This window comes from Monodelphis domestica, chromosome 2, assembly GCF_027887165.1.
Source record: "Monodelphis domestica isolate mMonDom1 chromosome 2, mMonDom1.pri, whole genome shotgun sequence".
NCBI lineage: Eukaryota > Metazoa > Chordata > Mammalia > Didelphimorphia > Didelphidae > Monodelphis > Monodelphis domestica.
Genome location: NC_077228.1, coordinates 27,584,858 through 27,600,231, shown reverse-complemented (window position 1 = coordinate 27,600,231; position 15,374 = coordinate 27,584,858). Strand labels below are relative to the sequence as shown.

The 15,374-nt window shown below is 35.8% G+C and overlaps 1 protein-coding gene across 4 annotated transcripts in view; it reads right to left on the bottom strand.

Moving 5' to 3' along the window:
• FAF1 (Fas associated factor 1) overlaps positions 1 to 15,374 on the bottom strand; it is a 438,628-nt gene that overhangs the window by 387,690 nt on the left and 35,564 nt on the right. The window contains exon 2 of one of the 4 annotated variants that reach the window (XM_016429780.2): positions 7,416 to 7,667. The exons of 2 other annotated variants lie outside the window; for them this stretch is intronic. In XM_016429780.2, coding sequence (XP_016285266.1) covers positions 7,416 to 7,421 — 6 coding nt within the window. In that variant the 5' untranslated portion in view covers positions 7,422 to 7,667. Of the gene's footprint in view, positions 1 to 1,304; positions 1,456 to 7,415; positions 7,668 to 15,374 lie in introns of those variants that run through there. One more of the 4 variants, XM_056815170.1, reaches the window with a different exon arrangement.

Genomic DNA, 15,374 nt, shown 5'->3' with positions numbered 1-15,374 from the left:
TTCAATAGGGATATGATTGGGGATGTAGACTCTAAACAATCACACTAGTGCAAATATTAATAATATGGAAATAGGTCTTGATCAATGTACACATATAAAACCCAGTGGAAATGCTTGTTGGATATGGGAGGGAGTTGGGAGGAGGGGAGGGAATGAACATGATTCATGTAACTATGGAAAAATATTCTAAATTTAAAAAAAGAAAAAATATCAGGGCAGTTTTCTTGGATAATTTCTTATAATAGAATATCTAGGCTTTTTTTTTTTTAGTCATGACTTTCAGGTAGTCCAATAGTTCTTCAATTGTCTGTCCTGGATCTATTTTCCAGGTCAATCATTTTCTCAATGAGATATTTCATATTTTCTTCTATTTTTTCATTCTTTTAATTTTGTTTTATTGTTTCTTGATGTGTCATGAAGTCATTAGTTTCTATTTGCCCAATTCTAATTTTAAAGAATGAACTTCTATTAACTTTTGATCCTCCTTTTCCATTTGTTTTATTATACTTTTCATGGAACTCTTTTCTTCATTGGATTTTTTTGCCTCTTTCTTCAATAGGCCAATTCTGTCTTTTCAGAAACTCTTCTGGTGTGTGTGTGTGTGTGTGTGTGTGTGTGTGTGTGTGTGTGTGTGTGTGTGTGTGTGTGTGCGCGCGCGCTTCTTTTTGTAGTGGACCAATTTTGTTTTCTAAGCTGTTACTTTTCTTTTGCATTACTTATATTTTCCCATACTTGTCTCACTTGATTTTTTAATTCCTTTTTGAGTTCTTCCAGAACCTGAGATCAATTCCTGTTTTTTGAACTTTGAAGCTTTGCATGTGGTTGTTTGGATCTCATCATCCTCTGCTGATTCTGTGTTTGGCTTTTTGTCACCATAGAAATTTTCTAGGGTGTTTCTTTTGCTGTTTGCTCATTTTCCCAGTCATTTTTTTGCCTGTGGACTAATTTTGAAAGCTGATGATTCTATCTCCTCTGCTGATGGCTTACAGGTCTCAGCTCTCAGAGCTATTTTGCCCAGGGGCTAAGGGCTCCACCACAGTGCAGGCTTGAAAAGACCAAGAACTACAGACTTATATAGCCTCACTGTGGAGTGGTGTCAGGGCCTGGAATTCCAATGGGTGGGTCTGGAGTCTGGAGTGTAGGCAGGGTCCCAGGATCCCCAAGTTGGTCTATGCCCAGGCTCAGAACCTGGTATGGTGTGGCAAAGAGGGTAGTGGTTGGCCAGCACTCCTCTGTATGCAGTTTTGCTTCTGGTTTCCCCTTATTCCATGAAAATCCCATGAAAAATGATTCTCTCTGCCTACCTTTCAAGTTGTGTTAAGCTCCGTCATGCTTTTGGTTTTGAGGCACTTCTTAAAGATTGGGTTTGAAGAATTGTCAAAGCAGCTTTTGCTGCTACTAAACTGCCAAAGAGAAGAACAAAGGGGAGCATAGAAAAAGAGAGTTCAGTGAAAGAGGAGAGTGAAAGAGCCTGGAACCCTCTTGCACAGGCTAATATATACCCTTGTGACCTCACCATTCAGTCTCTCCCCTAGATATCCCAAGACATCTCTGACTAACAAATAGTCACTGTGATGGTGGACATAGAGACCCCAATTTCTTCCTCATTACTTCATCATAGGAAGACATGGGTCTCAAGAGGACAGCAACACACCCCTTTCTCCTTACTACTTGGCTGGTTCAATCCAAGGATGGCATTTTTTAATCTCTCCATTGGCTTAAGTAGTTGCTCAACCCTGCCCTTAATCCTTTTTTTCTTAACAAAAAGGAGGTTCCCAACCCAGTTTCATAGCCTGAGGAGAAATTGTTTCTGGGTGACCTTAGTATCAGGCTGGGGGAAGGGGGCACCTAATGGGAAAATTATTTCACAATTCAATATCATGATTCAATATTAATTTCTCACAGCGAATGGAAGCTAATGAATTCATGAGGCACTAAGAAACATTAAAAATAAAATCTAAAGAATGAAAAATAGAAGAAACTATGAAATATGTCACTGGAAAAACAACCGGCCTAGAAAATAGATCTGAGAGATAATTTAAAAATTATTGGACTCCCTGAAAGCCCTAAACAGACAAACAAAAAAGGAACCCAGAAATCATCTTTCAAGAACTTATCAAAGAAAATTGCCCTTCTATCCTAGAACCAGAGAGTAAAATAGAAATTGAAAAAGTCCTCTAATCTCTTCCTGAAAGAGATACCAAAATGAAAACTCCTAGGAATATTATCATCAAACTCCTTAACTTTCCCGTCAAAGAGAAAATATTTCAAGTAGTCAGAAAAAAACAATTCATAAATCATGCAACCACAGTCAGGATAACACAAGATCAAGCAGCTTCTACATTAGGGGATTAGAGAAGCAAAGGGCCTGGAATATGATATTCCAGAGGGCAAAGGAATTAGGATTACAACCAAGAATCACCTACCCTGCAAAACTCTGTATAATCCTTCAGGGGGAGAAGTGGATATTTAATGAAATAGAGGACTTTTAAGCTTTCCTGATGAAAAGATCAGAGCTGAATAGAAAATATGGCTCTCAAATATAAGACTCAAGGGAAGTATAAAAAGGAAAATGGAAAGAGAAATCATAAGGGATTCATTAAGATTAAGCTGTTTACATTCCTATATAGGAAGAGGATACATGCAAAATAAATAAAATAAAATAAAGTACTAAGTACTTTATTATTTTTAGGGCAGTTAAAAGGAATATATATGAGAAGGTGGCATAGGTGTAAGTTAACTATGATGGAATGATATCCAAAATAATAAAATTAAGGGAAGAAAATGAGAAATTCCCTGGGAGATGGGGGAAGGAAGAAGCAGGATAAGGTAAATTATCTCACATAAAAGAAACATTCTGAAAGAGCTTTTATAATGGAGGGTAATATGGGTGAGTGAACAATGCTTTGAACCCTACTCTCATCAGAATTGACACAAAGAGAAAATAATAAACATGCTCAGTTGAGTATAGAAATCTATCTTACTATATAAATAGGAAGGGAGAGAAAAGAAGGGGAAGAGAAAAAGAGAAGGAAGAGCTGACTGGAGGAAGTGATGGTCAGAAACAATGTTTTTGAGGAAGGATAGGGTGAAAGAAGAGAAAGAAAGAGAAACAAGGGAAAAAGGAGGATGGAGGGAAATACAGTTAGTAAATATAACAATGAATGAGAATGGGTTGAATTCATCCATAAAATAGAAGTGAATAGCACAGTGTATTACATAATTTAGATATTTAGATATAAACAGTGATAGTATAAGCAAACTAGAGGGGTATGGAATAGTTTATGTGCCAGATCTATATTACAGTATATAAAATGGATAATTTGATTACATTAAATTAAAAAGGGGTTGCAGAAACAAAACCAATGCAGTCAAGACTAGAAGGAAATGGGAAACTGAGGGAAAATTTTTGCAACAAGTTGCTCAAAATCCTCATATCTCAAATATATAGAGAACTGAGTTAAATTTATATGAATATGTCATTCCCTAATTGATAAATGATCAAGAGATATGCACTGACAGTTTTCAAATGAAGAAATCAAAGCTATCTATCATCATGAAAAAATGCTTGTAATCCCAACTGATTAGGAAAATGCAAATTAAAACAACTCTGTGATATCACCTCATATTTATTAGATTAGTTAATATGACAAAAAGAAAAGAACAAGTATTGAAGGAGATGTGGGAAAATTAGGATACTTATGCATTGTTGGTAGAGTTGTGAACTTATCCAACCATTCTGGAGAGCAATTTGGAACTATGCCCAAAGGTATAAAACTGTTCCTACTCTTTGACCTAGCAATACCACTACTAGGTTTATATTCCAAAGAGATCTTTTAAAAAAGGGAAGGAAAGAAAAGGGCCTATACATGCAAAAATATTTTTAGAAGCTCTTTTTGGTGGTGGTAAAGAACTGGAAATTAAGGGGATGTCCATCAAGTGAGGAATGGCTAAATAGCTGATGATATATAATTGTGATACAATACTTTCTAACAAAACATATGAAGGGGATAGTTTCAGAAAAACTTGAGAAGACTTGCACAAACTTATACAAAGCAAAATGAGCAGAAGCAGGACAACAATGTACATGTACAATAACAGGAAGACTAGTTATGTTCAGCAATACAATGATCTAAGAAAATTCCAAAGGATTTATGATGAAAAATGCTATCCATCTCCAGAGAAAGATCTGATGGTATCTGAGTGCAAAAAGAAGCATATTTTTTTCACTTTCTTTATTTTTTCTTGGATTTTCTTTATTTTTTTTTTGTCTGTGCTTTTTTTTCACAACATGACTAATATGGAAATACTTTGCATAACTGCATATGTATAACCTATATCAAATTGTTTGCCTTTTCAATGAGAGGGGTGGGAAAGAAAGGAGAAAATTTGAAACTCAAAACTTAAAAAAAAATGTTTTTAATTTTTTTCACATGTAATTGGGAAAAAATAAATTAAGAATTTTTTTTCAAAAGAGTATTTTGGAAATGAACTAATCAATCAAAGGATTAAGACTGGAAAGTAATGAAAATAAGACTGGAAATTAGAAGAGCACAAGGGCAATGACCAAAAAAGGTAATGAGAGGAGGAGAAATTAGAAATGTTAAAGATCATGAAGACTTAGAAGTTAAGAAATAAGGAGAGATGGAAAACATAGATGCCTAATCAAGGGTATGATAGAACCAGCACATAATACACTTTCAATATGAGCTATTACACCTCAGAAATCAGAATCAAGACTTGATAGTTTTATAAGTTACCTAAAGTCTAGAAAACAACAGAGAATAACGTTAATTTTGCAGATTAAGCTTAAAAGGACATTCTGCACACATTTTATGGGGGAAGAGATACAGTTGTTAAGCATTTACCAGCACACCCATTCTGGATGTGATTATTTTAATCATGGAAGTAAAGTATGAGATAGCAAAGTCTAGTCTAACACTTAGCTAAAGCAACACTTATTTCTAAGCACCTATAACAAATAGTTGTCTACACTCTGCTTGAAGATTTTCAAAGACTGAGAAATCAGTAAGTTCCATAATTCATCCCATATTGGAAAGGTACCAATCATTGTTTCATTATACTAAATTAAAATCTTCCTCCCTTTATCTTCTCACACAGTGTCTAATTTTGTCCACCAGGGTCAAATAGAATAACTCTTATCCCTCCTCCACAATATGCCTTTAAATTCAAAAAGTCTACTATCATATCCCACTACTATAGATATGCTTTAAATACTGAAAGACCACAATTATATCCCACTACTATCATCTCTCTCCAACAATTCTCTATATCCATATATATGTCCTCAGCTCCTTCAGCTGACCCTCATGTGGGAGGAGCTCCTTCTAACCAATCCCCCCAAAAACAGACTCAGGGCATACTTTTCTAGACATGTAATGTCCTTCCTAAAATGTGATAGCTAAAACCTCAAATGTGGTTTAATCACATCAGAGTGCATTGAGACTATCACCTTCCTCAGGGTTTCACTTGATTTCTCTTCCAAAATTTGGAATTATTAGAGAACAATGAAGGCTCTTTTTATTACAAATTACATGTAATAACTAATTTCCACATAAATTTTCCAAAGTTATATGATCCAAATTGTCCCCCTTCCTTCTTTACTCCTCCATCTCAGAGCTAGCAAGCAATTCAATGAGTTATACATATGCTATCGTGCAAAAATTTATTTTCATATTATTTATTTTTCTAAGGGAATAATCTTATAAAACCAAAACCCTAAAACATAGATCCAAATAAACAAGTGATAAATCATATGCTTTCATCTGCATTCCTAAAACAGTTTTTTCTCTGGGACTGGATAGCATTCTTTTCCTAGGTCCCTCAAAATTGTTCTGGATCACTATATTATTGATAGTAGTCAAGTCTATGACATTTGATCGTTCCATAATATTGCTGTTACCATGTACAATGTTTTCCTGATTCTGCTTATTTCACTCTGCATTAGTTCATGTAGGTCTTTCTAGTTCTTTCTTAAGTCATCCTATTCTTCATTCCTTATAAGACAAGAGTATTCCATCACCATCATATATCACAATTTGTTCAGCCATTCCCCCAACTGAGAGACATCCCTTTAGTTTCCAATTCTTTGCCACCACATAAAGAGCAGCTATAAATATTTTTGTACAAGCAGGTCCATTCCCATTTTTCTAATATCTTTGGGATACAGACCTAGTAGTGGTATTACTGGATCAAAGGATTTGTTTGCCCTGTTTTATAGCCCTTGGGGCTATAAATTCTAAATTGCGCTCCAGAATGGTTGGATCAGTTCACAACTCCACCAGCAATACATTAGTGTTCCAATTTTGTCAAATCCCCTCCAACATTTCTCATTTTCCTTTACTGTCAAATTGGCCAATCTGATAGGTGTGAGGTGGTACAACAATGAAGAATCTTGAAGAGAGCTGAATCCAAAAACTAAAAAGATCTTAAAGTCATTTCCACAGAGGATCTAAGTGCTGTGATATTGCTGAATTCTAAATATATTTAAATGAAGGAGTTGAAGGCCCCCAGGCACCAATACAATCCAAAACTGCAGAGATTTAACACAACCATTAATTAAGGCTTCATGTAAAACCTTAAGACCCCTTCTCTCCTCCACCTCTCTAATGAGGTACTCAGAGGTACTGAATTGTATAAGGATTACTCCAACTGCTAGCTGAACAAAATGAGAGGAGTATCAGACACTATCAACTACAGATTGCACAAACAGCATAATCTTTCCATCAACTCAAACCAATATATCAAAATTCCATGTCAGAGGAGTGGTCATACACACAATCTTCATCCTGTCTTAACTTTTAAACACTGAAATAAATCTCTAAAACAAAAAGTAAGAAGGGAGAAAGTGACAGCTGTGAATATTTATTCCATGACTGCACCAAGTTGTTCACTCACAGTGAATGGGTGGAGCAGTATTCAACAATATTTTAGTTAAGCCAAAGCTAATTACTATATATTATGTATTTGAAGGAGAATTACCCATTAATTTTTTTATAAAATATTTATAGAAAATAACTTGATGCATAAGTAAAAATATCATTCACATACTTAAATGCATTTCATTGAGTTACCTGCAGCTTTAGTAATGGAAAAACCTTTAGAGAAGGAATTTTCTTTTCCTTTGATACATTATTTCCTCTTAGTGCTAAATTGCAAAATTCTCTATTTTAAGTTTCCACAGGAAATAATGGACCTATATTTTAAGGTAAAAAGTAGTAACTGATGTTTTTAATAAAAGAATTGTAACACTGATATTTCTCTCTCATAAGAATTCATATTTATTTAGCAATTTATAAGCTCAGAACAGTTTATATATATATATACATATATAAAATATATATATTATTTTAAAATCCTAATAACTTGTGTCAGATAGGTGTTGTGAACATTACCTCCATTTTGCAGAGAAGAAAACTGAGGCTCAGACAGCTAGAATGACTTGAGCCACTTGGGACTTGAGGTTGTCTGGGAATCGACTTAAGGTCTGAAATAGTAGCCTAATTCTAGTACGGTCTGCTACTGGTTGAGTTCTTGAGGATATTTGAGGTCTGTGTTTGTAGTATGGTAATTCAGACTGAAATATTTCAGGATTTATTACAAGAAGTCATCCCCCAGGGAATCAAAGATGCCTCCACTGTCCATCTCTATAAAGGAAAAAGAAATAGGTTGTCCTGTGGCAATCATTTGGGGGGTAAGGGTCCTCCTTAATAGACTGATCCTTCACTTGGAACATGGTCACCTACCCAAGAGTCAGTGTGGCTTCAGAAAGGGCTGAGGGAACTCTAATGCATTGCTAGTGGAATTATGAATTGATCCAACCATTCTGAGAGGCAATCTGGAATTATGTCCAAAGGGTTTTAAAAGAATGCATACCTTTTGATCCAGCAATAGCACTACTAGATCTGTATCCCAAAAAGATTTTTTTTAAATGGGAATGCATGGCCTAGACCTTACCACTTTTCTGCCTTGGAGCCAACACAGTATTGACTCTAAGACAGAAGGTAAAGGTTTAAAAAAAAAATTTTTTTTTAATAAAAATAAAAATGGGAATGGACCTGTTTGTACAAAAATATTCATAGTTGCACTTTTCATGGTGGCAAAAAATTGAAAACTATGGGGAAGTCCCTCGATTAGGGAATGGCTGAACAAACTGCAGTATATGATATTGATGGAAGACTATTATGCTATAAGTAATAATGAACTGCTTGATTTCTATATGAACTGGAAAGACCTACAATGAACTGATATGGAGTGAAAATAAGCAGAACCAGGAGAACATTATACACAGTAACTGAAACACTTTGGGACAATCAAATGTGATTGACTTTGCTCCAAACAGCAATCCAGGAAAATTTTAAGGGACTTACAAAACAAAATGCTGTCCACATCTAGAGAAAGAACTGTTGGAGTAGAATGCAGAAGAAAATATATGATTGATCACTTATTTATTTGGGTATATAATTTGGGGTTTTGGTCTTATAAGATTACTCTCTTACAAAAATGAATAATATGGAAACAGGTTTTGAGTGATAATACATTTATAACCCAATGGAACTGCTTGTCAACTCCAGGAGCGGGGAGGGAAAAGGGGAGGGAGACAACATGAATCATGTAACCTTGGAAAAATTATGTGTAAATTTGTCACTGGAATAAACTAAAGAAAAAAGGGAGGCTGAGAAATGGTGAATATGGTATTTGCTGCCCGATAATTCCAAGAGAAATGTCAAGAGCAGAACAGAGGTCTGTATAAAACATTCGTCAATCTGATCAAGGCTTTTTTGATACTGTCAGTTTTGAGGGCTTGTGGAAGTTCATGGCAAAATTTAGTTACCCAAAAAAGCTCATGGTGGCATACTTGCACAGGTTCTGGACAATGCTCTCATGCTTTCACAGTCACCAAATGAGTGTGAAGCAGGGCTGTGTGTTTGCTTCCATGCTTTTTATTTGCTTTTTTTAAAAGAACTCTTACCTTCTGTCTTAGAATTGATATTGTGTATCTGTTCCAAGTTAGAAGAGCAGTAACAGCTAAGCAATGAGATTTAAGTGATTTGTCCAGGGTCATACTACTAGGAAGTGTCTGACACCACATTTGAACCCAGGACCTTCTATCTCTGGGCCTGGCTCTCAATCCACTGAGCCAACTAGTTGCTCTCTTCCATGCTTTTTAAGCGTAATGTTTTCAGTGATATTGTTGGATGCCTTCAATGAGATGAAAACAGTATTAAGGTCAGCTATGAGACTAATAGTAAATTATTTAAATTGAAAAGTTACAAGCCAAGACTAAAGTGGAGGAAGAGATGGTACAAATATATTCTGCTTATAGATGATTGTGCACTCAATGCAGCCTCAGAGAATGAGATTCAACAGAGCTCAGATAGATTCCTCTGCTGCTTGGGATATTTTCACCTGACAACACCAAGAAAAACAGAGCTTCTCCACCAGTCAGCATCAAACCATCCATACATGGAACCACTAGTTACAGAAAGGGGGGAAATGTTTAATGCTGTGGAAAAGTTCATTTTATCTTCACAGTATACTTTTCAGGGATGTCAGCAGAGATACGGTTGATGCACACATTGCCAGAGCTAGATCAGTATTGGGAAATCTACAAAGGAAAGGGTGAGAGAGAAGAGATATTAGGCTGCCTACCAACCTCAAGATCTACAGAGCTGCTACACTGACCTCATTGTTATATGCCTCTGAAACCTGGGCAGTATACCACCACAGCACCATACTAGGAAACTGAAATGCTTCAGTTTGAACTGTCTTAGGAAGATTCTGAAGATCACCTGACAAAAGAAAGTCCTTTCTTGCTGAACTGTCAAGCACTCAGGCTCTACTGCAAAGAGCATAACTCTGATAGGCTGGTCACAGTGTTTGAATGTCAAATGCATGTTGGTCTATAAGATTATTCTATAGAGACCTCACAAGGCAAACTCAGAGACTCTAAAAGCAAAGCAGAATTGCAGTAGCTCAAAAGAAACACAAGATGCGTAAATTCGGAGATATCTCCATCCCAAATGTTCATAAGGGATATTCATTCCCAACCTGTGGTAGAGGTTTCCAAGCTCATGTTGGTCTGATTAACCACAGTAAGACACATTGTACATTAACCCCAACATACTAATGTCATTTTGGTCCCCTTCAACTATGAAAAACAACAACCAACAGGCATAAAGATTCATTTATTTGTTATTCAAAGAAAGCAAACAAGCTTCCGGTGTCTAACCATCATGTCATGTGTTGCTGGATTATGAGTAGGTGATCAATTTTTGCAGGATGTGGTGAGATGTCACACAGTCTCTACCATTTCATCACAAAATCTGAATTAATCAATAAGTCTGGGATCTTTAAAGACAGACCTATGATTTCTTGTAGCAATGAAATGACCTTGAATTGCCACAAATTCCTCCTCTCCATAAATAAATCCACATGGCTCAATTATGTATTCAATCTTCAACAATATGTTTTTGGCTAAGTTCTCATATTTATCACCTATAGCAGGCCTTTCGGATTCCCTCTTAGATCTTCTATATTTCACAGACACAATCCAGAAGTAAAACATTTTCAATTACAAATCTGTTATTGTCCATTTTACAGTTCTTAAAAATGTACATTAATACTGGTACTGCAAAGGTGTTAATTACTTTGCATGTGTTCTTCCCATTGAGCTTTGATTTCAAGTTAGCAGAAAGTTTCTTAATATATCTGACCCCAGATTTCTGCTTAACAATTTATCTGTGATATGTATTGCCAGAAGAAAAAGTATTTTTAATTTTCATCTTCCAACAATGGTTCACTTTTGACCTCTAAACTCAAGCTCAAAATATTAAGTTTTTATCTTCCCTTAATATATGTTGATTTTACTTATCACACCCAAATGATATTTTGATAATGTTAGAGGAATCTCTAGCTTTCCTTAGTGCATGTTAATTTTACTTTATCAAGTCCAAATGACATTTTGACAATATTAGAGAAAGACTGCAGAGGATGAAGGAGCAGTTTATAATTTACAGTTCTGAGTTAGATAGGTGGCATAATGGCTAAGGACATTGACTCTGGAGTCAGGAAGACCTGAGTTCAACTCTGAGTTGTATAATCCTGGGCAAGTTACTTAACCTCTGGCTTCCTCAATTTCTTCATCTGTAAAAAGGAGATAATAATTGCACCTACCTCTCAGCATTGTGAGGATCAAATGAGATAAGATTTGTAAACTTTGCAAACCTTAAAGTGCTAGATAAGTGCTATTATTATTATTACTTATTTTTGTTATACAAGTAGAAGTGATTAATAAGAGGCTTTGGACTGATTAATTTAGAAAGTACTTGTTCTATTTAGGAGAAATGATCATGGATTTAAAACTAAACAAGATTATAATGGGTTTATTAATCTGTTTCCCTGAAAATTTACCCATTGTATTTCAAGAACAATTTTTCTTGACATTACTGTATTAGTAGAATTTTAAATAACAAATGGTTGTCCAGATGGATATCGGATACCCTAATGATCTCATTAGACCTGTGTTTCCTTTAAATATAGTATATATGTTTGCATACATTTATAACATATATTTACACACATTATTGTTTGATGTCATTTGGTTGTTTTTAATTGTGTCCAACTCTTCATGACCTCATTGGGGTAAAAAATAGTAGAGAGGTTTGTCATTTCCTTCTCCAACTGATTTTATAGATGAGGAAGCTGAGGCAAAAGAGTTAAAAGATTTATCTAGGATAATACAACTAGGAAGTGTCTGAGGCCAGATTTGAACTCGGGAAAAAAATAACAAGTCTTCCTGACCTCAGTTCTGGCAGTATATCCAATGCACCACCTAACTGCCCCAAATATACACATATAAATGTGTAAAACAAGAATGTTAGAACTAAGGCAAAGGACTTTAATAACAAATTAGGGTATTAATATCTTTAGGGAAATTTGTTCAGTAATTACTAATAAAATTGCTTTTTACCTTCCAAGTACCTTTTCGGGCACTTTTTTTAGTCAAGAGTTAATGTAAGATTTTCTTATAGCCATTTATAACGTGGTTTTAGTGAAATCAAATATAAAGATTTTGCATAAAGTAAATAAACATATAATGAGCCTATATTAGATGGGATCATTGATGATCTCATATTTTGGTAGTAGAAGTGGGACTCATTCAATTAGGAAAACAGGTCAGTCAGGCTTGTGGATAAGAATAGGCTGGTGAAGTATTTTGCTATACATTCATACCATTACTGTCAGGTGTTTGAGTCGATAATTAAGATATCTGTCTAAAAACAGGACCTTCTAGTTTTGCAATACCCCTCAAAAAAAAAAACAAGCTATTTACTATTATGAAATAGAAATAAATGAGAGAATATATGTAAAACACTTTGAGTAAGTTACACAATTATTCTTTCCTATCTTCTCCAGCAGATTGCCCTTCCTCTCATCCTCACTTGTTTTCTAATCTTCAGTCTCTTCTTATCTGCAAGCTTCCTTCCCTATGGCCTAACAAACATGTTCATGTCTTTCCCATCCTTAAAAAAAGTCCACACTTGACCTATCTAGGCCAGCTATTGTCCTATATCTCTCCTCAAGAAACTTATCTATACTATATTCTCAGTCTCCTCTAAACTCTGAAATCTAACTTCTGACCTTATCATTGAAATGATATTGTTCTCTTTTAATTGTCAAATCAACTAAACTTCTCAGTTCCCAACCTCCTTCAGTTTTTGGCCATATTTAATACTTACTTAAAATCTCTTCCTGGAATGTGGCAAAATTGGGACATTAATGCACTGCTGGAGGAGTTGTGAATTGATCCAACCATTCTGGATGGCAATTTGGACCCATGTCCAAAGGGCATTAAAAGACTGCCTTCCCTTTGATCCAGTCATACCACTGCTGGGTTTATACACCAAAGAGATAATAAGGAAAAAGACTTGTACAAGAATATTCATAACTGCGCTCTCTGTGGTAGCAAGAAAATAGAAAATGAGGGAATGCCCTTCAATTGGGGAATGGTTGAATAAATTGTGGTATCTATTGGTGATGGAACACTATTTTGCTGAAAGGAATAATGAACTGGAGGAATTCCATGTGAACTGCAACAACCAACAGGAATTGATGCAAAGTGAAAGGAGCAGAACCAGGAGAACCTTATACACAGAGACAAATACACTGTGGCACAATAGAATGTAGTGGACTTCTCTACTAGCAACAATGCAATAATCCAGGTCAATTCTGAGGGACTTATGAGAAAGCATGCTATTCACATCCAGAGAAAGAATTGTGGGAATAGAAACACAAAAGAAAACAACTGCTTGATCATATGGGTCAATGGGGATATGATTGGGGATGTAGACTCTAAGCAATCACCCTAGTGCAAATATTAATAATATGGAAAAGACCTCGATCAATGACACATCTAAAACCCAGTGGAATTGCTCGTTGGCTATGGGAGGGAGGTGGAAGGAGGGGAGAGAAAGAACATGAATCATGTAACCATTAAGAAATATTCTAAATTAATTAATTAAATAAAAATGTTCAAGCCTAAAAAAACAATAATAAAAAATAAATAGTTGGACTTCAGAAAAATTAAAAAATAAAAATAAAATGAAATCTCCTCCTGAACATTCTTTCCTGCTTGAATCTTCTTGACACTGTCCTTTCCTGGTTTTTCCATCTCTCTGAAGGTTATCTCTCAAACTCTGACCAGATCTTCACTGGTATCCTGTCTAAGTGTCTCTCAAGGTCCCATTATATGGACTTTCTTTTCCCTTTATCTTATCTCAGTGATCTCATTAGCTCTCAGAAGTTCACCTATTATCCTTGTTAAGATTAAAATTCTCTGCAGACTGCACCTTAACTTATATTTATTTTGTAAATTTAAAAATCAGGTCAGAGAAAGAAAAGGCCTCTCACCACATGTGGCAGAACCATTCCCAATAATTCCATTTTGCTCTGAAAAATCCTAACCAAAAAAAAAGACCTACTTCTTTTCCAAACCCAAACTTATGCTTTTAGTGACATCAGTTTTCTGAATCTCTCTGATCTGGCAGACTCCAACCTCAGTCTGAATCAGAGGTCAGCCTTCCCAATGCCAAGAGTCACATGGGTCAAGCATGTTCTGAGTGTCAGGGAGCCAGGAAGCCTCTGGAGTCCCCTCAGATTTTATATGTGTCCCCCTTATCTAAAGGAGTTTGTTGACATATAAGCATTAGCTCATTAATTGTTCTTAATTCACTCAAAGGGTGGGTTTTTTTAAATGGGCTATTTTCAAACCCAATATGAAACTTTCCCTTTAAAATCCAAGGCTGATCTTACTGTACCAAGAAAAAGAAAGGGGGTCCAAGGCTAGTGTTAAATTCTCCCATCCTTAAACAAATACTCCCCAGATCTGCAAATCTAACCTTACCTAATCTCTCTCCTGAGACCCAGACCCACATTACCTTTAAGACATCTTCAAACTGTTATCTCACAGGCATCTCAAGCCCAACATATCTAAAAGAGAACTCATCTTCTTCCTCAGTCTTCTCTTCCAGATTTCCCCATTACTGTCAGGAGCAACACCATCCTCTCAGTCACCCAGGCTCATAAACTCTATGTTGTCTTTTACTCCTCATTCACACTCACCCCATAAATCCAATCCATTGCCAAATGTTCTTGTTTCTATCTTCATAATATCTCTGATGGGCAAGAGAACTGGCCAAAAACATGAAACACAGATAAGAAAACATCCAGGAGAAAGTCATCAAAAATACCAAACTCCACAGAAGAGTCAATGCAGATGAAAGCAAAGAAAACGCTACTCGATTTAAGAGATAATAATTATCATCCTTTGATATATAACTCAGCTAAATTTACTGAGTAAAGGACTGATCACACCTATGCTTTACAAAAATCAACCTGGTAATCAAGTGGAGAAGGCCCTAGAGTGGGGAAAAAACTTGTGGCAGGAACAAGTAGGAGGCTATTCCAACTATCCAGCCAGCCCTGAGAAGAGGAGGACTTGCACCAGGATAGTACTAGCAATATCAGAGAAGACAAGGGGATTTTCTGAAAAATGTTACAAGGATCAAATTAACAAATATTGGTAACAGATTGTATGTGGAGAATAAGAGTTAAAACTTAAGAGTCAAGGATGAGGGGCAGCTAAGCACCTAGTGGATATAGAGAGAGCCAGGCCTGGAGATGAGAAGTCCTGAGTTCAAATCTAGCCTCAGACACTTCCTACCTATGACCCTGGGCAAGTCATTTAACTCCAATTGCCTTAGTCCTTACCACTCTTTTCTGCCTTGGAACCAATATTTAATATCAATGAAGGTAAAGGTTATTTAAAAAAAAAGCCAAGGATGACCCATAGG